The sequence below is a fragment of the Anopheles aquasalis genome, chromosome 3 (genome assembly GCF_943734665.1).
Source record: "Anopheles aquasalis chromosome 3, idAnoAquaMG_Q_19, whole genome shotgun sequence".
NCBI classification, from domain to species: domain Eukaryota; kingdom Metazoa; phylum Arthropoda; class Insecta; order Diptera; family Culicidae; genus Anopheles; species Anopheles aquasalis.
The window spans coordinates 38926564-38952818 of record NC_064878.1 but is presented as its reverse complement, the minus strand read 5'-3'; the positions used below and the strand labels follow the sequence as shown (position 1 = coordinate 38952818).

Below are 26255 nucleotides of genomic sequence, written 5' to 3'. Positions count from 1 at the left end.
TGCTTTATAACGTTTAATGAGGTAAGTTTCACGTTTTGCCTGGTTTTTATCTTGAAAGGGAGGGTGTTTGGGGGGGGGGGTTGGTATTTCTCTCTCTCTCTCTCTTTATTACTTTCAACTATTGTGCGCTACGCTTAACCATCAACCACTGATAATACGAAACAACGGAATGCACAACTGAGGACTGGTTCGAGAGAAACGGAGAATGGGTTGGTTTGGACCGGCTTTTTCCCAATGGACAGACACGCACCGACACCATCAGACACAAAGACACACATCTCTCTCTCTCTCTCTTTGACCCTGGTTTGGCTCATTGCAAGCAAGGAATCGTGAAGGAACTCGCTCTGGGATCAGCCATAGTTATGGGGTATACTGGTGTTGGATTAAACATTCAAGTAACGCTTTTTCGTGGCTCGGGATTACATGTTTTGTGTGTTCTCATTCCTGGCATGCGCGGTCACGTGATTCACCTGTATGATGGCGCATGACAGGCAACAACTGTCTGTCCGCTTGCCACCATTTCCGAGTAAGGGTTAGTGCTATTATTACGAATATTAATTTACTAAAACGTGACAACAGCAACTTTTCATTACCGGTTCGCTGTTTGCTTCCTTCGGTTCCTATGCAAAAGGGACTATAAGCTACCTGTGGCCCTCTTACCCCTGCGTTCGCAAGCTCCCTTTCATATTCGACCGTGCCTCTCTTTAGTATGTTGTTCTAAAACCGAAAATTATGTTTCTTATCCTTTGCAAACTCCTCTGCCTTGCCTTGTCCACCGGAAACACGTCGTTCGTTGAACCGAACGGTGCAAAATGGCTCGAAAATTCGTACAAATATAGGCACACCAATCTTATCTCATCATCTCGAACATCGTGATCCCTGGACCTTACACACCGTAACCGTTTAAGGGTGCCAATAGCTAGCGCTACCATTGGGAATTGGGCTTTATCGTACGACCTATCGAACAAAGCTCGATCTCGTACCTTAATGTTGCCAGTTGGAATATTACAAAAAGGAGCATTGTATTGTGCATCTCTGTTGTTCCTGCTCGATACTTATAGACAGATCAATAGAAGAATGGATAGGAAGGCGAAGAGTGAGAGAGTTAGAAAGGGAAAGAGAAGGTGGCGATGATGATTTGTGGAGTGAGTTTGTGGCACTCGTCGTATCTGCTACTTTACCAAACGATCGTTACTGATCAATAGTTGCTCTGCTTTGCTTCTCGCATCTTAGTTTCGTTGTACGTATGGTCTAACTCTGTTCGTTTAACTTGCCCCAGACTGAATCGCTCACTTCAAATACAAAGAACAAACGAACAACGAATTCAGGCCTAACTCGGACTATAATGAAATGGCTCTTACGCGTAGATGGTTCAATGAAGGCGGAAAGCTGGGTTCTGATTTCATTCTCAGCTTTGGAGCCCTACATCTGGCCAACATGGGATTTGCGCGAAATAGCTTCCTAATCTTAACCATTGAACCCGTACCCGTCGAGCGCCTATGCAAAAAACCATTAACCTCCCACCACCGGTACCCCCCTTCGCTGTCATTTCGATCGCTAATTTATGCGTAGCAACAGGGCGAAAGAAACTGCAAAATAAAAATAAGAAAAAGAGACGCCCCGAATCACGCACTCGCAAAAGGTGAACCCTCTGTTGCTGAACTACTCGTGGCAATAACTAGACATTTGCAATAAGATTATTTACGATTACGGCGTAACGGGTAGCACCGGGTACCGGGGTCTGTTTTAAGCGTGAGCGAGTGCTAGAGCACGAAAATAAACAGAACGCTTCCACTCCGCTTCGTGTGCCTCGAAAACTTGCCTCAAATACTGAACTCCACATTCCGTACAATCTTCCTCCGATTTTCCATTCCTGGTGTGTGATTTGCGCCGCCGCCGCTGTCCGGGGGCTCTGCTCTGGTATCTCCCGGTTCTATCTACGCAAAACTGAACGAAATGTCTGGCCACCGGCGCGGATCAATACGCTCTGGCGTAGCGAGCTGCTGCTGCTGCTGGTGCTGCCGATGTTGATGTTGATGCTGCTGCCGCGGTTGCTCATCGCGCGCCGGCTCTAACCACCGCTCCTAATGCAACCGATGGCCATCGTCTGGCCCGATGCACGTTTCCCAGCGTGAATGTTTCTCCGGGGTCAGGTGCGTGATTTGCACGTGGATGGCCTGCACCTTCTCGTACTTGGGCGGAATCGAGCACAACCGATAGCTGACCTCATCGCCTGGCAGTGGCACATACTCGCCCTCGATGCTGCGCACACGAACGGGATGGGGACAAATGAAAGAAAGGAAAAGAAAAGAAAATGGAAATCAAAATCAAACATCTTGTCATTCTGCCAACCGCTGGCGCAAAACACAGGTCGGTCGGTCGGTCGCAACTTACTCGGAAATATGTACAAATATGTCGTCCCCACCGGCCGATGGTACGATGAATCCGTGTCCTTTGCTCCTGCTGAACGATTTCACTTTGCCCTCCTCGATCGGGTTACGCATGGCGCGGTCGGAGCTGCAAAAGGAGGGGAAAAATGCTGTTAGATGAGGGAACACGACAAGGTGAAGGAGAATTCAAATGGCAAACGTGAGGCTGCCTGTGACTGCATCCATCTATCAATCTATCATTCGATCGCCTGCCCCCTACCACCCAGTCCAGGGGGCTGCTGAAGTGCCGACGACTTTCAATATTGATGCAGCAGATAACACAATATTGACGCTGGCAGGACGAGCAACGAGACCGCACACGAAGGAAACACCGATTCCCAACGGGGAAGGTTCGGAATGAGAGATCGAAAATGGAAAGTTGTGTAAACTTTGAGGCTCTTCAAACACGGTCCCCGCTCCTTGAACGACAAACTTGTCTGCTCTTCAAAAACCAGAAACGTCACCGTGGGGCGCATAATTTCATTCCCAAGTTTACTCCTCTCGCGCCACTGGGCTGGGTGGAGTGAATTGATTTAATTTAAAGGAACGGAATGTGTGCCTCGTGAAGGACGTGTGCGGTGGTGGTGGTGGTCGTGATGATCGTGGCCTCAGTCGAGAGCTAGTGCCATTCGTCAAACACGTCTCACATACCTAAATTGCACTCAGAGTGTTCCAGGAAGGGACGGCTTGTGCTGTTATCAACCAAACGCCATAGAAGGTTTCCAAATAGATGCCTTTGAAGAATCCATCAGGAACCTCCTATTCATCAGGGGAAATCATTTTGAGTGGCAACACTTTTCGCTTGATTTTAAGGCTTTATGCTCAAAGATTTTGCATTTATGCTTTCAAATGGGAAAAAAGTGGAAAAAGAGATAATCTTTCCAATGCATAAATATCCTGAGAATTTCCCGATTGTGAGCAAAAAAGAAGGAATGAGAATTTTAACAATTTTATCGTGTACTTTATTATCACTGGGGTTCATTAAAAATGTTAGGGTTCTTCCATATACATATTAGTATTAGAACATGATTAATTAATGTAAGATAACTATAATGTTTAAACATTCTGTTAAATAATCGTTAGTTATGTTATTTTTATACAATTAAATTCATGGTACGGTCGGTCACCGTTTCATAATTGCTTCGTATGTTTTGGGATATTTTGTAACTCATGATTCTATCCCGTACTGATTATATTTTCATCTGAATATAGCTCTTATGTTTTGTAATGCGTGATTTACCATACTAATCTAGGTCTGGTTTATCTTTCATCGCAATATTTGTTTACCTGCATAGAATACTTATTACTACTATTATTTAGAGCCGATTTTATTTAAGTTAATTTTGCGAAATGCAGATTTATTAACGACTGTATCGTTGCTCAAGATTTTGAATTAGCTTGCATAGAATGAAAAATTATCAGATTGAAAATGAAAATGAAGTTTATGAGAATATGATTATCCTTGACTAATGAATGTGACTATCAGAACGAATGTTTTCCTTTCCAAAAAATATAGAGGGTGATTTTTATATATAAAATATTCAATATAAAATATTCAATAGAACATTTTAAAATTATAGTTAAATAAATGTCATGCAATCGTTAAGCAGAGGAAATATATTTCCCTACGACTTTTAAAACTCGTTCCATGGAAAACTCACAACAAACTTTTAAAACACTTTATGTGCTTCCAGAAAATGCCATTCATCATGCCTCACAGGTCAAAGGCCGTCATTTTATAAGTGAAATGCTTCCAAAAAGGAAAAAGTGAAAAAAGTTAAACGGTTACACAACAGTCCAGGTCGAATAGTGGAGTCCAACGGGGGCTTTTGCTATTTATTAACCCGATACTCGCTGAAGAAGCTTCTCTGCTCGCCAGCAAACAACATGTTGTTCAATGTCGGCTACACCATACATTGGTGAAAAGATATTTATATTCGCGCACACAAACAGACACTTGTGACTCTAGTCACTGGTCCGCCCAGAACGCTTCATCGGTACCTTGCAGACTGCTTCCATATAGGCTTCACCACGTGACAGCAAATAAGTTGTCCCTCTGTCCGTTCTGCACCCGACGCCATCGTCCGCCCCTTACGCACCAGAAGACAAATATCATGTCGGAAACAGGATACAGAGATACGCAGAAAAGCCAAACCCCTCCCTGTCAGGTGGTAAATTCCCTTGGCAGCTTATGTACGGTTGCTCGCTTGAGCGCGGTGTGTGTTGTCGCTCCAATTAACGTCGAACTTTGTGGGCGAGCAAATTCTATTAGTGCCACGGGCGCACACCACACCAACTTTCGGTCACATCTGGGCGTCATCATCCGTGGGAATGGGGCACAGAAGGGTGTCCCGATAGATCAATGGCGAATTGTACGAGGGTCGTCCTTCCTAGAAGGAAGTCATTTGCTTCGCTAGCCCCGAGAGTGCGGACAGGCGAGGTTAAAGTGTCAGCGTTAAGCTGATGGTCGATCGAAATAGGACGTGGCGCCTGGTGTAAAGGTGATAACCAACCGAACCCGTACTCGGGGCCGAGGGATGCCATCACCATGCTCTAATAAGGACCAAAAAGTTCTTCCTAATAGTGTGACAGACTGGTCAACGGAATGTCCTTGCTGTTATAGGGATGCGGATAATTTATCTTGATACTTGAATGGGAACAAACACTGTACAAGTAGGTTAGTAGCGCACGTCACGTGTAGTGTGAGCGAAAAAATATGATTCTCCTTGTGTATCACACATTAGACCACAACTAATTAGATTAACTTTCTGAATAACAGCGGTTGGAGTAATGGTGTGCTATAAGCTCATTAATCAAAAATGGTACTTTGAAGGCACATGATGAGTTCTTGTAACAGATTCTTAAGGAAAACTACTCCCTCTCAACCTGAAGAAGCACGAATGCCATCGTCTAATTGTTAACAATATAGCTAAGGTATTAATAAGCTAATGTCTGTAAAATGGAATCTAGTGAACGCATTAGCCCCAATAACCATTACTCTCCATTTGCTCCACACTTTAATGCCACATTCATCGTCACAGGAGTGCCTTCCGAGATATATTTTCATTAAATTGCTCCATAATGTTCACACCAATCTTCCAGCGCAATGGAGACGTAACGAGTACGAATCCTTTTTTGGGGATCGGCCCCTCGTAGCTGTCTTCTTTTGATTAAGATTTAACATTCCACTGAACATCTGGTTTGGACTCGGAAACGGTACAAGAATCCAGAAAAAAACGGCAAAGCAACTGGAAAGCGAACTAAGAAGTCCTTCGGTGTAATCAGTCAAGTAGCCAAGTTGGTCTTCGTTCTGCCATTACTGGCCGTACTTCACCCCGGCTAAGAGCAGAGACGCTGTCCTTGATGTAACGTGCCGGCGAGCAACATCTTCCGGTAAGTCAACTCATGAATATTGCATAACTAATCTACTGTGCCTGTGCTGCTGCTGCTGCTGCTACTGCTGCTTCACATTTGCTCCACCCACGAAGGAAGAGGATTTTAAAAATGTGTCCACATCCCAACGTACTGGTGCTCGGGGCTGTTGTTCAAACAGCAACTGCTGAGCAGCTCCCGAGAATACGAGAGTTGACAGAGAGAAGAAAAAGTTGTATGCAACAGTGCAATGCCTGGATAATTAGCACCTGGGGCTCCATTTTCTTCGTTCTGTTGTTGTTTTTGTTTCAAGAGACACCTGGAGCGTTGTCAGTTGGTTGGCATCCTTGTCGAATGTCTAGTGCTGCTACTGGTGCAGTGTTCTCGTCCCATGTTTCATCAAGTTCCAGTGTCTCCCTTGTCAGGTCCGCTCTTTCCTGGTGTTGATGCGAAAATCATTAGACGGCTTTATTAGGCCCGCGCCCGCGTTTTACCATCCATCGGTGCCAGCGTTGAATCGTTAAAGCAGGAAAATTGGTTCCAGCGGGCCGCACACGAAAGCTAACAAGCCGTCAGCGAGTGAGAGAAGAGAAATGTGACACAACGTTCCTCTCGATCAGCGACCTGGATGACGTTGTTGATGTAGATGGAAGCGATCGTCAGCAGAAAGCGGGCGTTGCTTGAGTAAATTGATGTTTTCACATCCTTCAGGGGCATCTCAGTCTCTCTTGTCATCCTCCAGAGATGCCTCCTGTCACGTGGAAGGATTGATGTAAATCCTGTTTCCTTACATCGTCGCCCGTTTTGTGTACGTTCGGTACAGCACTTGCAGCACATCAAACGATTTGTAAAACACTCTTCAGGCACGCTGCTCCCACGACATGCACCGTTATCGTAAGGCTGTGCGCGCGCCATTCCTGCGCTTGGTTCCCACGAGGAGAAAGGCAGTTGGCGATGTCCTTTTTCCTTTCTCTTCTACTCCGTTGGTGCTCCGATGGTGATTCCGGTGGTGCTGAAGGATGATTTACATTTCACGCCATTTACACAATGACGCGCTGGTGCCAGTGCCAGAGCATCGAGTGCTGGCAAACAATCAGCAACTTTCAATACCTTCGATCTAGCTTACGATCTGGCTTTAGCACGTCCGCTTTAAGAAATGGACAGAACTGGCATAAGAGAGCTGAGAGCGCTTGCTCAATCAATTTATGTAAATTATGTTGCTGGTGGTGCTGGGTATGGGCCCAAAGGATTCGTCAATGGGTGCTCAGCCGATGCCAAAGCGGACAACTGATGCGTAAAATTGTGACAAAAAAAGTTTGATTAAATGCAAAACGACACCCAAGTCGAAGGGCAGGGATAAAGAGTTCTTTTCCTTATCCGCTAGACCCTTTTCAGTTCCTTTTTTTCTCGTTTTTCTTACAGAAAGTTCTCGTACTGTCGAACATGATCCTTTTTGATGGAAAAAAGCTGGAAGTGTCCCAAGAAGCGAACCGTAGTGATAACACACCCCGCATGGACGATGAACTTCGACCACTTGATGCAGGAGAATCGTTGTCAATCCACTACCACCCAAAGGATTCCATTGGTGAATACATTCCTAACTCAATCGCTGGATTCGAACACTACAGGTGAACTGGAACCTAGTGGTTCATCGGGAACAGACCGGACACATCAAGGGTTCCGTCCGTTTCCGGTCCATTGACTTTAGCCGGCTCCCAGTAAAACCATTCACTGTGTCCACTGTTGTGTGTCAGGTGGGTGATGGCTGTTTTCGTTTCACACGAAACACAAGACGACGAAGATCTTGACACTAAACCTACATTCACCCAGTTCTCCGCACGAACCGGAATGACACACCGGTTCTTCTGAGACTTGCTGCTGGAGGATGGCAACAGGCTTAATGCGGAACAGAAGTGAACTTACAGAACCGTCATGTTTTGCACCCAGTGTGTCCCTCTAGAGAGAGAGAGAGAGAGAGAGAGAGAGCAATGGAAACAACACGACGCTGGTAACCGGACCAACCAACCGGACAGGAGCCGGTGCACTCTGCCAGAGAAGGGTCATGAATAATCAAGCGATGCGGCCATGGTACTGCAGTCGTGCCGATGTTGCCGCATTTGCAAATGTCAAGCAGCTCCGGCAAAGGATTTTAAACACGAGGAACAATTTCTTAAGTGGTGTGCTGGTGGCAGCATGGAAATGGAAAACAGTAGAGACAAAGCGCCTGGAAACCCGAAAGGACCATTAGTGCATCTTCTGCATCTCGTTTAAACCTCAACACTGGTGGTGGCGGTGGCGTTGCCGGAAACACTTCGATGAGGGGAAATGGTAATTATCATCTTATCAAAATTGACTCCTCGTCCCCATAGTACGGCTCACTAGAGCGCCTCTAATTTGGCTTTAATAGTGGGAATGGGAGCGAGCTCGCGTAACTCACTCGCGTAAAGCTCTCTCGCTACTAAGCCCCGCTGGCCAGCAGTACTGGGAAGAGCCACCGGGACGAAATGCAAATTTACTACTAATGATATTCATAGCACGGACCATCAATCCCTCTGTGTGTCTAACCAGACAGTCCTCAGCGTAAATGCTCGTATGCTCGTCTGCGGAGTGTCATGGTTGATGGAAAATTGGCGTTGTGTATGGAGACAAATCAAAGCGATCAATTTGTGGGCGCGCACACAACGAGCGCTTATCGTGGTGCAGATCTATGTGGATACGATTTGACAATCAAATGCTAATTATTGAAATGAGTTTTCGCTCGAATTCGTCGCCTAATGGAACAAACAACAGTTTTGGATATGAGTTTTGTTTTCTATTTGGATTTTTGGGTTTATTCATTTTTAACCCAAGCAATTCGCAAAAGCACAATCGAGAATAATAAAAACAAATCAGAATTGCCTTATCGTTGTAAAAGAATAGACAAATCATGTATAAAAAAGAGTTTTAATACATAAGCTTGCCTCGTTGTGATCTTCTTTTACCACTGACTTCAATTTAATAAGAAATCGCTCAAAATTTGGCATAAAAGTGGAAAAAAGTGCATAGTGCAAAATAAATACAAGTAATAGAACCGAAATGAGTGGTATCTTTAATATCCCATTTATTTCACTTCTTTCCCTCTTCCAGGAACGCTCATCATTGCTCCACAGTCACAATAATCAATAAAAGTGGCAGGACAATTAGAATAATCGTCTACGATAAGGTAAATCATGGTTACTGTGTCGATTTATGAGAAACGAGAACTCCTTTGACAAAGTTTGTGTTATTGAACATGCCGTTGAGAAAATGAACAATACAGAACGGATTGCATTTTGTGCATTTCTGGCTGCGTTGGTACAATACTAAGCACGACCGACAGACGTATCCACATTCCAATGCGGCTTTTATATCGATTGATCTGTGTGTTCGCCTGAAGGGAGAAAGAGCCAGAAAGCTGCTGCATAAGGTGGCATTTGAATAATAATTCCTGGTAATTGCAAGGCCGAGAGAAGCTGGCACGAGACACGATGGAGAATATGCCAAACTAGCGTTTAGGTTCGATAGCAAATCGCTCGAATAATCCGCAAATGATGAGTCAGTTGTTTATAAACGACTTTTGAACGGTTTGTTATGTTTGTCCACAGAGACCGTGCAATAGATGTGGAATACGTTGCTAAATGGTCAATTGCTACACAATAATTTCACAATTGACTAGGACAGTTGGTTGTTTAATTAATTATACTCTGGTGATCCTTTTTTTTCTGCATAATTTATACGATGTTTGACCAGCTACTGGTCGGAAGACTCATTTTCAGGGGTTTCCAAGAGTTCAGAACCCTTGTTTTCAAAGCATGAATTAAAAAGTTCAGTATTTAGTAGTAGTATTCATTACATTCGAATAAAAGAACCGTTTACCTTTTTAGAACCTAACAACTCAAAATCACGTTTCCAACACATTCATGTTCACAGTATTCTCATGAAAAATTAAAATGAAACATGAAGCATAAAAGGCACATAACCCTCCCCTATAGTCCCCTTTACGGGGTTTAAATTTTGGATTAAAAACCTGTATCGGTGTCTGTGGTTTACCGATACACGACACGATATTCTGAACCAGGACCGCCGTCTTCTGAGGTCAGGCTTATCTTGCCCTCCGCAGCACATCCCATCCACTGCGGTGTCGGTTTGGTTGTGACGCATGATACGCCCTGGCGCGGAGGTCGTCGGTGCCAAAGGGCAGTTTCGGTGAATCGGTTGAATGTGACGACCGAGCTGCTTTCTCCTGAACGCTGTCATCATCATATCCATCATCATGATGTTGGGTCACATTATTTAACAACAATCAGAAAAGGAAGACGAGGAGTGGAAGAAAAAGTAAGGCAAAGTTATCAAGGTAACACCGGCAGGCAGGATGGTAAACCAACCGCCAAAAAAGGAAAAATCCCGGTCAACCATTTTTCGGGAAACGCAAAATGAATCTGCCCAAACCACGAGCGCTGCTGATAAGGTTGAATTCGGGGAAGAAAGAAATCGGTTAGCATCCCTCTACCCGCACCCAATCTTTTCGTCGATCAAACTTCCTTTGGTGGGGCAGCGATGGCTGGCTTACTAGCAGCTTTGTTGTCGAATCATCCTCCTTGCCATCCTTACGTCAGCCAACGGTAGTGACGGTGGCGCCAGAGAAAAGAAGAGCATCAAAATCGGATCACTTCCGGCCACACTGGGTGCGCTTAGCGAGCGAGAGGAGGTAATACGCTTTTATGTGATTTTAAGGACAGACTTTGGCCACCTTCCGCCCGTAGCCGCCTGTTCCAGCAGCACGAGCGTATCCGCATCGGATATGAGTTTTATCTTATTTGTTCTTCCGTTTTGATGGCTTCATGCCCGGCGTGAGACGAGGACCGAAGGCCACTGCGGGATGTATACTGAGTGATAAATAAGTACCGACATACTGGGAGTAGGATGAAGAGCAGGATGGGTAGGATAGACAGTCGGCTCTGAGTTTAATGTGTGTTCCAATTTAATTCCAGCTCATCATGAGCCAGACGGACCCAACACGGACTCAGACAGATAACGATGACGATGAAGACGACCTCGACCACCATCGAAAAAAGGGGCCTCGGGAGTGGTTGATGAATATTTGATTCCTAGGGCGCCAAGAACGAGTGGACGTGAATGAGCTTTCGGTATCGATTTGATGAAGATGTATTATGGAGGATGAGCCACTGACTGACGTAAGCCTGCAGTGCTTTTTTGAAGGCAACCAACTACACCAGGAATTCCTGAGTTTCGTTCAAACCGGTTGGGGATCTGCACACATGTATCGCCATCATCGTAATCGCATCAATATTGCAATCGATTTGTTTTCCAACTGGCCCAGAGATTATACCGCCGGTCACAACGTGACACACGGTAAGCCGGTCCCGTCTCGACCGTTACGTGCGTAACAGACCACACCTCCCCACAGCGAATGATAGTGTAATCTGGCGGGCTAAGTTTCGGAATCGTGCTCGCCACACAACACCGACGGACGGCGTGATAAATGGTTTACTTCGCTTCGTGTAAACACCACGGCGCATTGCTTAACCGCCGGCCACCGGTACTGGCTATCTGGTAGAGCACCAACGAACAGTGAGTTCCGAGAATACAAAGACCCTGACACACATCTACGGGCAACGCACAGGTCAGTGATGAGTTGAAGCTGGAAGCAGTTATCTCTCTGTCCCGGTTGATTCTTGGGGTTTTCAATTTTCCAATAACTCACGTTCCTGTGTTGGGAATTTACCGTAAAACAAACAGACGTCTCAGCCAGGTGTGGCCCGAAACGACGAATCATATTCATGGCCATAGCGCTCCATATGAATTTCCCCGACACGGACACGAACGAAACCATTTCGACCTCTTATCTATCACGCTCACAACAAACACCACCAATCATCAGACACAAACGAATTGGACCGGTAGAGATGGCACCTGTGCCGTGGCATTTCTCGAATGCTTGCGGAATGTGCAGCCATAGAAAGTATAACCACCGGTGAGGTCCGTAAGGAGTATCATACAGAGACGGTGCGGCGCTACCAATCCGAAAACCAATCGCTTTTTCCGATAAAAATAGACTCTGGCCGGTGCGGTGCTGATGCGAGGACGATCGGAGCGAAAGGAAAGGCCGCGAATGGTGCGTTGAGGCAGAAGTGAAGCAGCTAATGAAGTGAGGCTTCCTTGAGGCCTGATCCGTACACTGCGCCAATGCCAATCGATTAGATGGTTCGCCTGCTTCCCGGTAAGCCGTGGGAAAAGTTTTTATGATTGTTTTCGGCGAATGGTTTATGCCGTTAATTGGTGTCTAATAGCAAGTGGTAGCTGTAGTGGTCCCCCGGGGAGGGATGAACACCTAGCAAGCAGTGTAGTCGACTCGATCCTTACGTGGAGCATCGGTTGAGCTCACGATTTGTTGGTTTGATCGTTGATAAGCCTTTGATAAGGTGAGGTTCCTTGGCAAAGCATATTTCTTTGCTATTCTGCTATAGAAATGCTATTCTAATATTCGTTTGATTTAGGTTCCGACAATCCATGGATGACCAGATAGCTCAAAACTCGTAATTCGTTTAACTGATAAATTCATAATTGGAGCACATAATTGGATTTTTTGTCATTCATTTGGAATTGAAATTGGATATTCATTTAGGATGTGCTATCCGATAAGGGATATGTTTATGAATCGCTTTAATGGGTTACAAATAATACAACAGAATGAATAATAATTATCAAAAAATTGGAGATTTTTTAACCAAAAGATAACATTCTTTAACGGAAACGTGCATTTTTTCGTTGGTGGAATTGATCTTAATTTCAGCTATAACAGTATTATATGGTGACAATGCTGTTACTTTCTTCTTTTACTGGGCTATTCATTACAGAATTCTGGGACTATATGCTGAAAGTTATCAAACCTTTGCCTTAGATATTCAGCTAAAACAATGTTTTATCATTATCAACAAATAATGAAAACGCAATGTATAGCACACTTTTTCATTGCCGTGAACATGCTCTACTGCTCATAGAAGATAATTTTAGTAATAAAATCTGTAACGACTCTTGTTTACTTTGTTTGAATCCGTTGTTTTACAAGGGTTGCATAAAACCCTTTGCTATCAAAATATTACTTATAGTAATGTGACAAATGACAATTTAGACCTGTAGCAGCCAAAAGAAATAAATAAATTCAAAGCCTTTAGAAGCAATTCCTAAACTCATGATGATAGAACATTTCCCTATTTCAGAGCAAAACCAACAAAAAAAAATATCATAGCACGATGATTTTTCACAATAGAAAATTAAAAAGAAATGCACATTTGATCTAGCTATAATTTTGTACAATGCAGTGCGATATTCGACAAACTCTTTAGAAAAAATATGTTTTTGTTTTCGTGTAATGTGAAGACCGGCCACTTTCAAGTTACACTCCTGACACATACATTACTCCTTGCAGCAGCATCATGCGCTACTAATTCATACGCAAATTTAAGTTCAAAACTAAATTTTACAAACAAACATGCTAACTAACATATTTGTTATGCCAAAACTTTAAGCAGTTTATGCATGAACGGATCCCGACAAACAAATGTTTTATCGCCGCATGTGCAAATCTAAAATAGCAATAACATTAACCTAAAACAACCGGGCGGCCGCAACCATCGTGCCGAAAGGGTCGCACTTTCGCTAACAAAGGCCGTGTGTTTCGTCTCAACCAGAACCTACCACACCTCTCACAAACCTGCTCGCGCTATGGTGCTCGCACTCTAATGGTTAATTTATGAGTTTGGAATTTCCCACAAGCCAAGCTTTTCATTCAATAGCGGGACCTTCGCAAAGAAGAGTAGAGGAATTGGGCAGCGGGACGCGTGAAACCGTACACCATACGCGCGCGCGCGCCATATTCCACAAAATCGAATCAATCCCGCACTCAATCCTTGAAAGATTTAATCGGGCTTCGGGTTCACCCCTCTATTCCACCGCGGGACGAAAGGACAAGAAAAGGGGCTGCTGCCAACGATACGCTTCGGTAAGTGTTGGTAAGCCTTGTTCGCCGGATGGTGGCGCGTTTGATCCTGCGATTCTGCCGAAGGCACTCGACTTCAACTCTCTAGCTCACTCAACTCAGCGGGTCCAGGTTTCAGCAGACGGGCAGACGGGCAGCAGACTGTCCAAACCATACGCGCTGCTCTGGCATATTGTATTTCCAGCCAAAAATGTGTGTTCGTAACAGACACTTCAGCGCTGCCAAACAGCGTTGGGGCAAAGAGTGAGAAGAAGTGAGCACCAAGGAAGGAAAGAACCAGCGTAACGGACCTTTGTACGGCTGCCAATCGATGCAGCACAATCGATCGTCTGAGGCGGGCTCTACTCCATCAAACGTGCCTATCGTGTGCGGATTATAGACAGCGGTGGAGCAATACGGATTTTATTAACAGCTGTAGAGCTTCAAGATCAGTCTGGCCTCGGATATGAATTGGATGTTGTTATTGTTGTTAGGGGGAAAAGATATCCATGAGTTTGTTTGTTGCCCAAGAAGATGATTCCAACCCCTTCCGACAGAGAACACTTACACAAAACACAATGTTACTTTTCATCTTTCAGCTTAAAGGATCTGCTCCCGGATGTCGATTGCTTTGCCACATCGGATAAACATGCTTCGCCCTGCTTCGTTCTAGTCTTGTCAAAGTGTAGCATAATATGCGCGTGTCTGAATTGAATTTTATGAAATACTTGCAAACCGTCGTAGGCGTCCCAGCGTGTAGCGCCCCATTGTTGATTGATTTGTGGGATTCAATTTATATCCGCAATTTGAAACGCCACTCTAGCCAACCAACTGGGCTGTCTAGTTTGGGTATCGACGCCACCCCCATCGCCCACCCCCAAAAGTGTTGTGACAAGTGTGACGAGAGTGCTTCTAGGTGGTGCTCAATTCACTGCACACGGACAACGACCGGACCCGGCACTTGAGCTCCCGCATCCGTCCGTCCGTCCGTCAACCGCAACGTGCATCGATCGAGCGAACTTTTGGAAAGCGAAAAGCCCTGAAAGCGAAACAACAGTCAACCGCGTCATCCGAGCGGCCAAGAGCGAGCACCTTTGGCTCAAGAACCATTTCCCCGAGTGAGATTGAGGGTCACCCATCTTACCGAGAAGAAATAAATCATTTCCATGCCTCGCGGCTGACGTCGAGCGGCATCTGCGGGTGGGAGGTCGCGAGCGTGGGCATACCAATGGCCAACACAACGGTCCAGTGGCTTGTGAAACACTTCAAGTACTCCTCGAGAGTGAATCCTGCGAACACTTTTCTTTCCACTGACCATGGAGCTACGAGCGCCGACCAAAGGATGTTGGCCATCATTTAACGCTTCAATGAACTAGGAAAGGAAGAGAAAAAGAGAGACTGGGGGGAGCAGGATGACGAAATACCAGACCAAAAACAGGATGTTCGCATCCACTACAGCTAACGACCATTTCATTCGCGCCTGATTACTGATGGTCGCGCTCGTCGCTTTTACGGACAAAGTTTTCCTCATCAATAAAAGTTAAATTTTCCTCACCTAAACCCCGGTTGCCGGAGGAACGGCGTGGTCGGTCGTTGCCATTTTAATCTCGTTGATAGGTTTTCCGGTGCGCCCGACAACATGACCTCACTGCTCCTCTCTTCGTTTCGCATCCTTTTATTGTTCTTCGTCGGGACGTTCGACGTTCGGTCGTCGTCATATTGCTCGGTTCTCCGCAGTCCGCCTCAGGGGTTCTCGTGGTTGAGAGGATCTTAATCGCTGATGGCGCGTCAGACGGATAGACAAACCGACACCACCGCGTTGTTTCACCACGAAACTGAAGCTGAGCAAGACCAACACGTTTAGCTAAAAAGCGAACAAAAACATCCGCGACGAGAACGGGGATGGTACAACAGCATACATTGTGTTGTGTTGTCGCTCCTGGTGATTTGTGTATGTACGTCGTTTACGATCGAGATTGTTGTCATTGCTGGCTGCGTCGTGCAATTGATGACTATTTTAAGGTGCTTTCAATTTTCTGGCAATCGCCAAGCCAAGATGCTGCGACAGCTCGCATAAACAAGTTGCGTTGTTTTGGTAGACACATTTGACACACAAAGTATCAAGGATGTATCCTCTTTCCTACATTAGATGCACTTTGAATGGCCTTTTATGGGATGCCATTGCAGGTGGCTGGCAGGTGTTAATGGTTCTTGTATAAAGAGAGCAATTAAAATGAACGTATTTTAACAGATTTTCGTTGGCCGCAAAATGGTTGTAGACCACCCCAAGATAGACCGTAAAACATACACCAAACATATTTTACTACATTCAATAGAAGACAGTCGCTTTCAGCTCAGCCAACATTTATTATCGACCGTCACATAGTGTTTACTAGAAAGGGCCAATTAAATAAACGAATGAAAGTAGAACCGTTGTTTCATGAACGGATGCTGATGCGATGCTATCTCGAAGAGATTTCACGCTTAGCGTACGATTCTGGGTGTATACCGATCTGCAGTTGATTACAACTTGTTAGTTATTGAGAATGTCTATCTAAAATAATAAGTTAATAGCTATTAGCATACTGCCAAATTATTTTATCACTTTCTTTTCATGCAAAATGGTTTTTTTTAAACAAATTGGCCTTGGCGCAAAATGTGCTTCGAAAACAATTGACCATACAAAATATATAAAATGCCCAAAAATTGAAATCCGAATCTATTAAACTTTTATTATTATCATTGTTTTTATTTATTTTTCATCAATATTGCCTTTTTGGAATGTCTCAAGCTGCATTCGCTGGTCATCATAACTTATTCTTACTTATTGAAGCATTTATGTAAGCTCCGCTCTTGATGGAATAAAGCAAATACCTAGCAAATAAATTACTGGATGGTATGCTGATAGAAACATGTTGAGAGAGAAAACGGATTCCTAGTAGACTCGCTACATACTTAACACCAGTAAGGTTGCTTAAATTAATTTGAAATTGATTTGACAACATTTTGAAATCATTTACAAACTGCACATGAATATATTTCATTTTTAAATTCACTCCCTGCCGTGAGTCACGTGCAAATGGGATAAAAGCCCGAGCACGCTACTGTCGGTCGCAAGGAACTACTCAGCTGGTTAGATTCGTATCGTAACGTTCGCCAGGTTCATTCACCGGCGTACTCTGGAGCAAGCAACAACCAGCAGCCCCAACATCGATCAACATAAGTCGCGCCGACGAGCTCGGTCACTTTCTGCATACATAATTAATTGCACACCAACACGGTCCTAGATCCTAAAACATAACCCGTACAACATCGCTCCATTCTATGAGCATTGAAGAACGAAATGCCGTTCCGGCACCCCAATTTGCAACCGGGAACTGACCTACTGCTTGTGAAGATCCGTGACCAAGTTGAAAAAGGATGCTCGGGAAATTTATGTATTTTTCATGACAAAAGGAAAGGCGAAAATTTTGCATATTTCCCCGTGGCCGCTGCTCACTCATGCAGCGATTATGAGCTGCTTCTAAATCGAGTCCTGGTGGGTCCTTTCGAAGGACATTTTGGTTTGGCTGGCAACGTATGCGCATGTACCCATTGTAGCCTGTGCACCGGACCGCCGGGTGGGTGGTGTTTTAATTGATCGTCCAATGCGCCCGAGAATGAGCTGTCATTCAGCGGAGAAACGACATGAGATGAAAAGCCGTGCAATGCAAGCTCAACCTATTCATTCATGGTGTATTCAAATTCGGTGCCAGCGTGAAAGCGTCGCCAGAAGGACAAACACTCCTCGGAGAATATGTTCAAATTACTTTCCAAAACTGGAGCCGGTTGGCCAGAAGTTGCCATACTTTACCGTCACTCACGCCATAGCAGTCCCTCGATACGGCACAGACGGTGTTTCCGGTGAATAGTCGCATTAATTGAAATGGAAAAGTTGACCGCGTGTTGTGCGTTCCCGGAAAATCCCCGAGGAAAATGCAGTAGGTTTCCTGCTGCCGTGAGCATGGCGCTAACCATAAATGAATTATTCCAACTCGGGCGCCAATTTTACGCACCTTTTTGCGTGCCAAACGCGTGTGTGTTGGTGTGTCTGATAACAAACAGATCGGATTGTGACACAACTCTGCTCGTTAGTTATCATAAATAAATTATTCTGTTTTACTATAATAGTTGACAACGGATGTGGTGCTCGCGGTCTAACTGAAAGGACCAAGGAGGACACGTATTCATTTTATTCCGCAAGTTGACGATGGAAAGCAATTTCGTATTCTTCTTCCACTTGGAAAGGTGGTGGTGTTGGCGTGGCCGATCCATCAGAAACCATCCTATCTCAATTAAATGGCTGAACTTAACGCTTAATGGCGGTTTGGTTTGGCGGTGCAGACCGAAACCTACTTCTGGTAATGGCCGCACGCCTTTGCAAGCGCATCAGAAATGCACGCACTCCTCTTGAAGGACCCATATCCCTCCCAGTCCGTCCGTCAGTCAGTCAAGTCAGGCACCGTCTGTCTCCGTGTCAGACGTGAAAAATGTGCTTCTAATGATATTTATTCTAACTTTTGCATCGGGCACACCATCCGCAGACCCTCGGTTCCTTCCTGCACCGCGGCGAAAACAATGCTTTCTAGGGTGCTATTCATGGAGCATGATGATGATACTCTCTGCAGTACTTTGGCTGGCTTCCGCTTTTTGCGGTTTGCATGCAGGCAACGGACGCGAACCGTACTCCATGCGTTCTATTTTCACCTGCCGCAGTCGTCGTCGTTATCATCGGGTGTGCTGCGGTAATGTCGAAAGGAAGAGTCACAAGACGGTGCACAGCGTGATGGGGACAAAACCGGATTGCTGGTGTCTGGTGATCGACCGCTCGTGAACACGGCAGACAGAGGCATTTGGCGGTGATTCGTACGTTTTTTGCGTTCTCCCAGAGTGGTACTATGACGATTTTAAATTGAATTGATGAATGTCGAATGATTAAAATAATAAAAAAAAACGCATCAATATTAAAAATTGTAACTAAATATTTATCGTTTAACAATGACTTTAATTTAAAAAAATAGTCTCAAATAGCCTGGAATTAAGTAAGAATGTATAAAACGCACTTATCTTAACCCCCTGCGGAGGACAGGAGCCGGTCATGTTTCGCCCCGAAAAACTGCCCCTTATCGGGACAACGTTTTATGTTCGCCGCTAATGGTTCACGCTTTCATATAATGGTAGAGCACGCAATATGACGATTTCGTACATTCGGACTGACTGCGCGTTCCTGTTGCTATACCGCCGCGACCATATTTGTGCGGAAACGAACCAGATATAATCCAGGGAAACCGACGGAGCGGTCACCAGGTTTTTGTCGTTGACCGCGCAACAAGCATTAATTGCTGTCCGGTGAGACCGTTTCGGTTTTTTTTTCTTCTTGTCGCTGCTAAGGACTGTCGTAACCGTCTGTCAAAAACATGTTGCACAAGCGTCAGCAAAAGCTTTATTATCATTCGGGATTTAGGTCGGGAGAGTTTTTTTTTCTCTTCTTTGGAACGAAATGCGCGTCACACGTGACGATCCTGGGCCGGAGGATCCTGCGCTCGTCAGCATTAAAATTAATGACGAAAAGGAGGCAGACAACATGGCGGCTTGCGGGAATGCGCCTTGATGTCGTGTGGTGCTTCGTTCGATCCTGCTGAAGGATGCGATAAGTCCTTTCGCGATGTTCGCGGCCCACGCGAGGGAGTTTTGATGGAGGAATGGATCGTAAAGGGAAAATTATAACACCCTCGTATGCGGGTTAGGGGTTTGCTGGGGCGTGAACTTTAGGTGAACCGCACGCGCTACTCCTCAATATATGTGAAAAGCGAAGCCACCACCACGGCCACCAGCAAACCGAACCGAACACCGATAATAAATTATCGGCCACCAGAACGCTCCAGGGACGAACGGTAGTTAACGGCAAACGACTCTGCGGCGCTCGGTTAAGCACGCTGGACATCGTTTATCATCGCAAAATCGGAACCGATTGGTTGGTTTTTTGGCGGCAACCCCACGTGTTGGAAGAAATAACTTTAAAACATTCCACTTTAAATATTCATCCTCCTCCATGTTCTCGAACCCCTCTCCGAAATACCAGCAACATATGAGCTTCTGTCAGGCAGGGATGAGAGCCCCATTTGTCAGCCAAACGCCCATTAAGTAATTTGTAACGCGGGTATCGTGCGCAAGGGGGGGGGGGGGGGGGGCAAAGCGTCATCGCTTTGGGGCGGGAGTGTGCAATACGCCCGATGTGTCATTACTGTGATTTCGGTGGACAGCTGGGCCTAAAACAATTTACTCGTTAACCGCCACCATCATCCCGAACCAGGCCAACGCTAAGCCCCATTCCGTAGAAGCAGGTAGCAGTAGAACCACCGGAATGGTTTATTGTTAAAAGGAGATGAGGGTTAGAGAAAACTTGCAAGTTTCAAGTAGGTGACCTATACCTTTATCAATATAAAGTCATACAAAATGAAAGTTGAACTAAGATTACGGTGGTGATCTAATTTTGATAAAACTAATTTAAGTTGAAAATTGATTTATTTGCAACAAAAATCCAATTTTTCGATTTTAAAAGTGATTTATTTGTGATAGATGATACCAGAGGCCTTGGAATTGCTTTCCAGTTTTCATTTTTCGTCAGCTTTTGAGCTGATTGAACGGGAGTAATTTGTTTTCAACTAGTCCTCCTAGTGCAGCAGCTCAAAGAATGAGGACTTGGTAGACTGGTTGATTATTCAGCTTTAGTAAAAAGAATATTGAAATTCGCTGTACATTAAAATAGCAAGAAAAGCAATACAATGCTATTGCAATAAAATAATGTCTTCTCGAAATTATTCGATTAAAACTTGTAGTTATATCAGACATGCAAATACCCTTTTTTATCTATTTGCGAATTGGATTGGTGCTACCAAAAAGAATCCTTGGAATAAACATTACACCAATTACTGCAATTTCACTAAACAAAACATTAATATTGGATTTGTCTCGAATGATATTTGTAATATTTACAAATAATTCTTGTAACATCCGAGGATGTTTCCCTTTGCAATCGCATTCCTTGAAACGCGAAAAACCAAAACGCTCTTTTATCTCTTATCAAAAGAAAAGTTCTTCAAAGATCTTGTCTTAGGTAAACTTTACATGTTATACGGCCGTCTTTTCAAAACCCAGGATCTTTAGACTTTTGACAATTGTGCCCAAGCAGATCATTGTGTTAATCATCATACCAAGAAACGAAAGAAATTATGTAATTGGAAAGGTCAAACGAACCTTTGAAATTAGTAAGCAAAAAGAGTACAACAACAATCTTGAAAAAAATGTATAGCTGTAATGTAGGTGGACCATTACGCGCCGTAGAAAAAAGTGTCAATTGCACGCGGTGTCCGACAGATAAATGTCGGCGACAAATGGCACCTGGGTCTGGAGCCAGCAAAGCGCAATGCAATGATTGATTCAATTTCTTTATCTCAAATCATCCCCATCCCCAATCCCCTCACCCTCACCAGCACAATGTCCAATTGGAAACAGAACCGTAATTCACAGGCTGACCGTTCGACCGACCGGATGGGCATCTGGCAAGAAACAAAACTGGCAGCCAATCATGTGCCCGTGACAGCAGCAGTGGCACCGGCGACAAAAACAAAACGGACGGCATGTTGAGGCTGCCAACTGCCGCACAAAGTGCCACCTGAGCCATGGTATGGGCTTATCGACCCAGACCACCGATATCGAATCATCCGAATCATCTATATGCACCTGACCTGCCCCCACGACATACCAGCCAGCCGCGGGGGGCGGGTAATATGATAAAAGCGATCGGAGCGTGGTGTGGCGTGGGGTCTAGCCACGCTGAGCAAACAACGAGTATGACCTACTTCAACAAATCCCCATGGGTGGTGGTGTTGGTGGTGGTGGTATGGCTTATAAATAACAAGACAACGCGGCCCCGTATCCCAGGCCCCAGGAATTCGGAGGAGTTACGTTGCGTCATCCGCGAGGTGTGAACGAGTGGTTTTTTGGAACAAAAAAAAATCGTTTTTCTCTACTTTTCCATTTCTCATTTAGAACCAACACTCGGGAGCCACAGTTTCGAACGTCACAAAACCAAACGCCGCCAACAAATGTCTTCCATGTTTTCTATTTTTCAGTTTTCCACCTCTCGTCTACACTCGCGCCTGGGGTGCTCGCACTCGTGCAAGACGTGCGTAAAGTAAAGTTCATCGAACGCGATGCCAGACCGTGGCGGTGCCGTCCACGGGGCGTCCACTGGTTCGATCTTGCTTCGTCTGCCTTTTTTTCTCGGTGTCTGACGAAACTATACTGCTATCGTCTGTGGCACACCTTATCCAGTGCCTCACGACGAAAGAGCAGCAGCGCACGATTCATCTGCAGACAGCAGAGAGCATTATCGTCGTCGTCGTCGCCTGGCTTGTCGTCTTCGTCGATGTCGTTATGCTGCAATGGCCGTACAAGGGGTGAGTCACATGGATTGATGGAGGTACCCGGTTGTGGAACCCATTTCGCAACCTCCGCAGCGTTGCACTCGAAATGGTGCAACCGCAAGATTGCAGCATTATTGCGTGCGTTGCCCCAGCCCTCCCCTTTTTTCAACCGATCGATAGTCAATAAATAGCCGCGAACGAACTGAACCCCGAAATAGGGTCAATGCTGAATTTATCGACAACGGACCTGCTGGATGCTGCCAAGCCATGCCATGCATTAGTGCTCCGATGATGACCGCTAGCACCGGAAGGAAGTGCTTTAGCACACTCGCTGGCCAGAAGTGACCGGTTCCATGTTGTGTCCGACCGGTCCCGATGGACGGGTAGAGGTTTACTCGTGAAAGGCCAATTAGCATGTTCGAACTTGGACACGAAACCTCTTCTTCTCGGTTCCATATGAAGCGCACCGATTGAGCGCGGTACACGGGATGTTTGCTGGGCTGTGTAGCTCCCAGGACAGCGAGCAAGTGGGCCAGCATTTATCGAGCACGGTTTGCGTTTGCATATTTCATTAAACATTCATTAGAATGCATGTCAATGATAAAAGCGTACATGTTACCGGTCAACTTTACCCGGATAATTGAATTACGAGACACTTTTGCACAAGTCCAGTCAGCCAGGTTGAGTGATTTGATTCCAAAAATTTGTCCATCCAAATCATTTCATTGATCCAAGCTGTTCGCTGACGCTAAAAGCTGTTTCAAAACTATTCTATCACTACATTGCTCTCGGAATTCCGGGTGTTTTGAGCTCGTTCAACTTTGCACCAACAGCGATAAAGCGAAACTTCGCGATAAATATTGATGAACTCGACCAACTGCACGTGTGCATCTCGTCGTCGTCGTCGTCGTCGTCGTCGCCGTCATCTCGTGGTGCCTCATAGGCGTGACCGTAACTTGGTTCGCATTTTAATTAATAAACTTAATGGTGCCGCAGGTTTTATTGTCGCTGCCATGGCAGCTGTTGCCCCTCTGATCCCCTCTGGGATGAATGCTCGAGACCGTGCGTTATCACGCTACAGGCACCTTTCTCGAGACCCAACATTATTGATTCGCTTTACGCATCGATGCATGATACCGCGAGAGCCACCAAAGCGACCACCGAGTTGTTTGTTGTGTGTTTTAACAACAAACACACTCTCTGAACTGGAATACGGCCCAATGAACAACCAAATAGATGCAAGCCCCGGGCCAGAGTTGAGGGGAAAATTAGCATTCCACAATGCCGAGGATGGGCACGGCTATAGGTGTGACATTATGGGTGCCATTTCGCTAATTAGCCGCCAACCTTAAATGCCTCGAAAATGCCTCGCTAATTTGCAAAACCCTAGAGATGAAGGTGAGGACACCAGTGTGGCGCTCTCTACTGATGCTGCTTAAGTAATCATTCTATTCTCTTCCTTTGTCTTCCTTTAAAGTCCTTCCGGGACAAAGGATCACGAAGGCGATAAATTCCCCAAGAACAGCCTCTCTTTAATCGTGTTATCGGTCTTGGTTCCATCCGTGCGCACTGGCACGCTGCTGCCGGCTTGTTTAATCATATTCCTCTCCGTGATTAAAGCACCATTCCATCCTCCTGTCATCGTCGCCATCGTCGTCCACCATCCGAGCGCTAATGATCCAAATGGACGGAATGCAGAGCATGTGGTTCTCGAGAGACCTCCGAGAAGGGGGACTGAGTGCGGTGATGAAGTGTACATAGCATTAAGTTATGTTCAACACTTGGTAGCAGGCGGGGGCGGCGCTCAGGCGATGGTCGGCTGTGATTAATAAATCGTTTTCCAACCCCCTTCCCCCTCTCCCAGCAGGTCATCTATTTTTACAAGTCATCGATAACGTTCCAGCAGGACACGCGGTGGCCCTTGGTAGTTGTTGAGAGCTTGTGCGTGCGTGCGCCGGGGAGTGTATGTGCGAAGAGTGGGTAATTGATTTCTTCCTTCCGGGACCGGTCGTCTGGTCCAACGATCGCTAGCCCGCCACTATAACAACGCACACAACCTCCATCAACAAGCTCCGGCAACGTCGATCGGTCCGGCGGGAATAAGCTAGAGAAAAGTGGAATTTTCCCCCGGACCGTAGCAGGCCGGGACGATGTCCTCTGGCTAACCGACGAAGTATACTCAGGATACGAGGCACGTTCAGGCCATCCATTCCAAGCCTTAGAGCGTAACGCGGCCAAACGAAACGAAAGGATAACGATATCCGGCAACCGACCGACTTACAGGGATCTCCCTCGAGACCATGGAATTGGAGTGGAAATAGTGCTCCAAGGCGAAACAGAGAAGAAGCAAAAAGCGAAGCGAGCACGTTAAACGATTATCATGGCTTGTGCCGGCTTTATCAGACGCTTGTTATCACCTCTTCAACGTCACAGACCAATCACGGCCCGAAACGCAATCCACGGTACCAGTTTCGTCATCACTCGAACAGCGACGGAATTACGGATTACGTTCCGAGCACAGAATCTCTCCTAAACTTGACCTTCTCGGGGCGACCCCGAGACATCACGAAAGCGCAAAAGAGAAATCTCAAAAAAAGGGGGAAAGAATACTCACGTCGATGCGGTTCGGGTACGCCGGGTGATGATCGGCGAGGGCAGCTGCAGATGGGACGGACTGGAGGGAATGCTCGAAACCGGCGGTGGTCCAACCGGTGGCGTCTTTGTCGGTGTAGCACCGACGCCGGTTGCCGGCTTATCGTCAGCCGTAATCTGAATTCCGCTAGACATGCTGCTGCTGTTGCTGCTGTTGGTTGGTTGTTTTCGCGGCCACGAGTTTCGGTTGATATCAAACCGGAAGACGGAGAATTCAGAACTCAAAATCGGAGAGTGCACCAAAAACACAAACGCGATCCGAATCAAAGTTCGAAAACGACGCACACTGCGATCTGGACGGATCAGGGTTTTATCTCACTTTTTTTTTCTTGTTGCAACGCGCTGACCGGTTTGGGTTGGGCGATGCGGGCGACGGATCACTTTTGCTGATTCACAGAGTAATGGCTACCCGGGGCAGCTGCACTGGGCCAATCCAATACCACGGAGCGGGAGAATTTACCTTTTCTTGTCTGGCTTGGGTAAAGGAGAACGCAGGTGAGCAAAACGGTCACCTTCAGCGGCTTCGAAAACGTCGCGCTTTCAACGCACCGAAAGTGTGACCAAGGATTTAAAAAATTAATAGAAGCAGCCACGATGTTAAGAAGCGTTTTGAGGTACTAACGGAAACACTTTCAATTTAACAATGCGGGTGCACTGGATGTAATTTCTCCTTTAAAAAAATGGGATTGATCCTCGTGCGAAGGCTCACGATTCACGCACAGACACGGAGTTTTACTTACAAGAAGCTGCTAGCACAAACTAACCGTAATGAATGTTAGTTGGGAGCGAAAAAAATAAGCCGGCAACCCTTCCGACTTGGATCGTTGGCTTTCCTTTGCGGTTCATGCGGTGAACTTAATCCTTAAGCTCCTCATGCACGCTGAAATTGTTCATCATACACGAGTTGTTACACGAGTTCATCATACATCCTCGTCACATCATGCTGTCGAACATCGTATCGAAGCATCAAACAAATGTTGGCCATACATCTGCCGCTCCAGCTAGGCTCATACAAAGATCAAATATTTCGATCCAGCTCGTTTTTCGTGGTTGAGTCAACTATCGTTCAAACAATCGAAAACAGGCAAAAATTGAGGGACAATCCTGGCGTGTATGGGGCGCTTCACAAAATTCATCGCTTTACGCGCAAACCACCAACGATAAATGAAGAAGAAGCGGAGCCTGCGCATTTCTAACTTAATTGTTTATGGTAGTGGCCATGGTTTTATCATATCTTCCTATCTATAAATTCTTGTTAATTCATCTTCATTTTATTTCCAGAATTGATTTTTAGGCGATACCCGTGAAACAAAATTG

General features: G+C 45.6%; 2 protein-coding genes across 4 annotated transcripts in view; both read right to left on the bottom strand.

The window, feature by feature from the left end:
- Positions 1–26255, bottom strand: part of LOC126578312 (regulator of G-protein signaling 20) — a 268141-nt gene that overhangs the window by 142919 nt on the left and 98967 nt on the right. The window lies entirely within an intron of this gene.
- Positions 89–25717, bottom strand: LOC126578314 (cold shock domain-containing protein CG9705). Of its 3 annotated transcripts, none has more exons than XM_050240743.1 (4): positions 25679–25717; positions 24901–25408; positions 2395–2517; positions 89–2262 (listed from the first exon to the last, which is right to left on the bottom strand). In XM_050240743.1, the coding sequence occupies exons 2-4, from the start codon at positions 25071–25073 to the stop codon at positions 2085–2087; spliced, it is 474 nt and encodes a 157-aa protein (XP_050096700.1). In that variant the 5' UTR covers positions 25074–25408; positions 25679–25717; the 3' UTR covers positions 89–2084. The 3 variants fall into 3 exon arrangements, with proteins under 3 accessions (XP_050096700.1, XP_050096701.1, XP_050096702.1); XM_050240744.1 differs by having other exon boundaries at positions 24901–25412; positions 25679–25693; XM_050240745.1 differs by lacking the exon at positions 25679–25717 and adding an exon at positions 25561–25668.

Bases quoted from the DNA above. Each gene is read 5' to 3' on its own strand.
- LOC126578314 (XM_050240743.1), bottom strand. From the start codon at position 25,073: ATGTCTAGCGGAATTCAGATTACGGCTGACGATAAGCCGGCAACCGGC. The intron at 2,518-24,900 runs GTGAGTATTCTT...CTCCTTTTGCAG, and splicing joins CGTACCCGAACCGCATCGAC to CTCCGACCGCGCCATGCGTA. The intron at 2,263-2,394 runs GTAAGTTGCGAC...TCGTGTGCGCAG, and splicing joins ATATTTGTACATATTTCCGA to CATCGAGGGCGAGTATGTGC.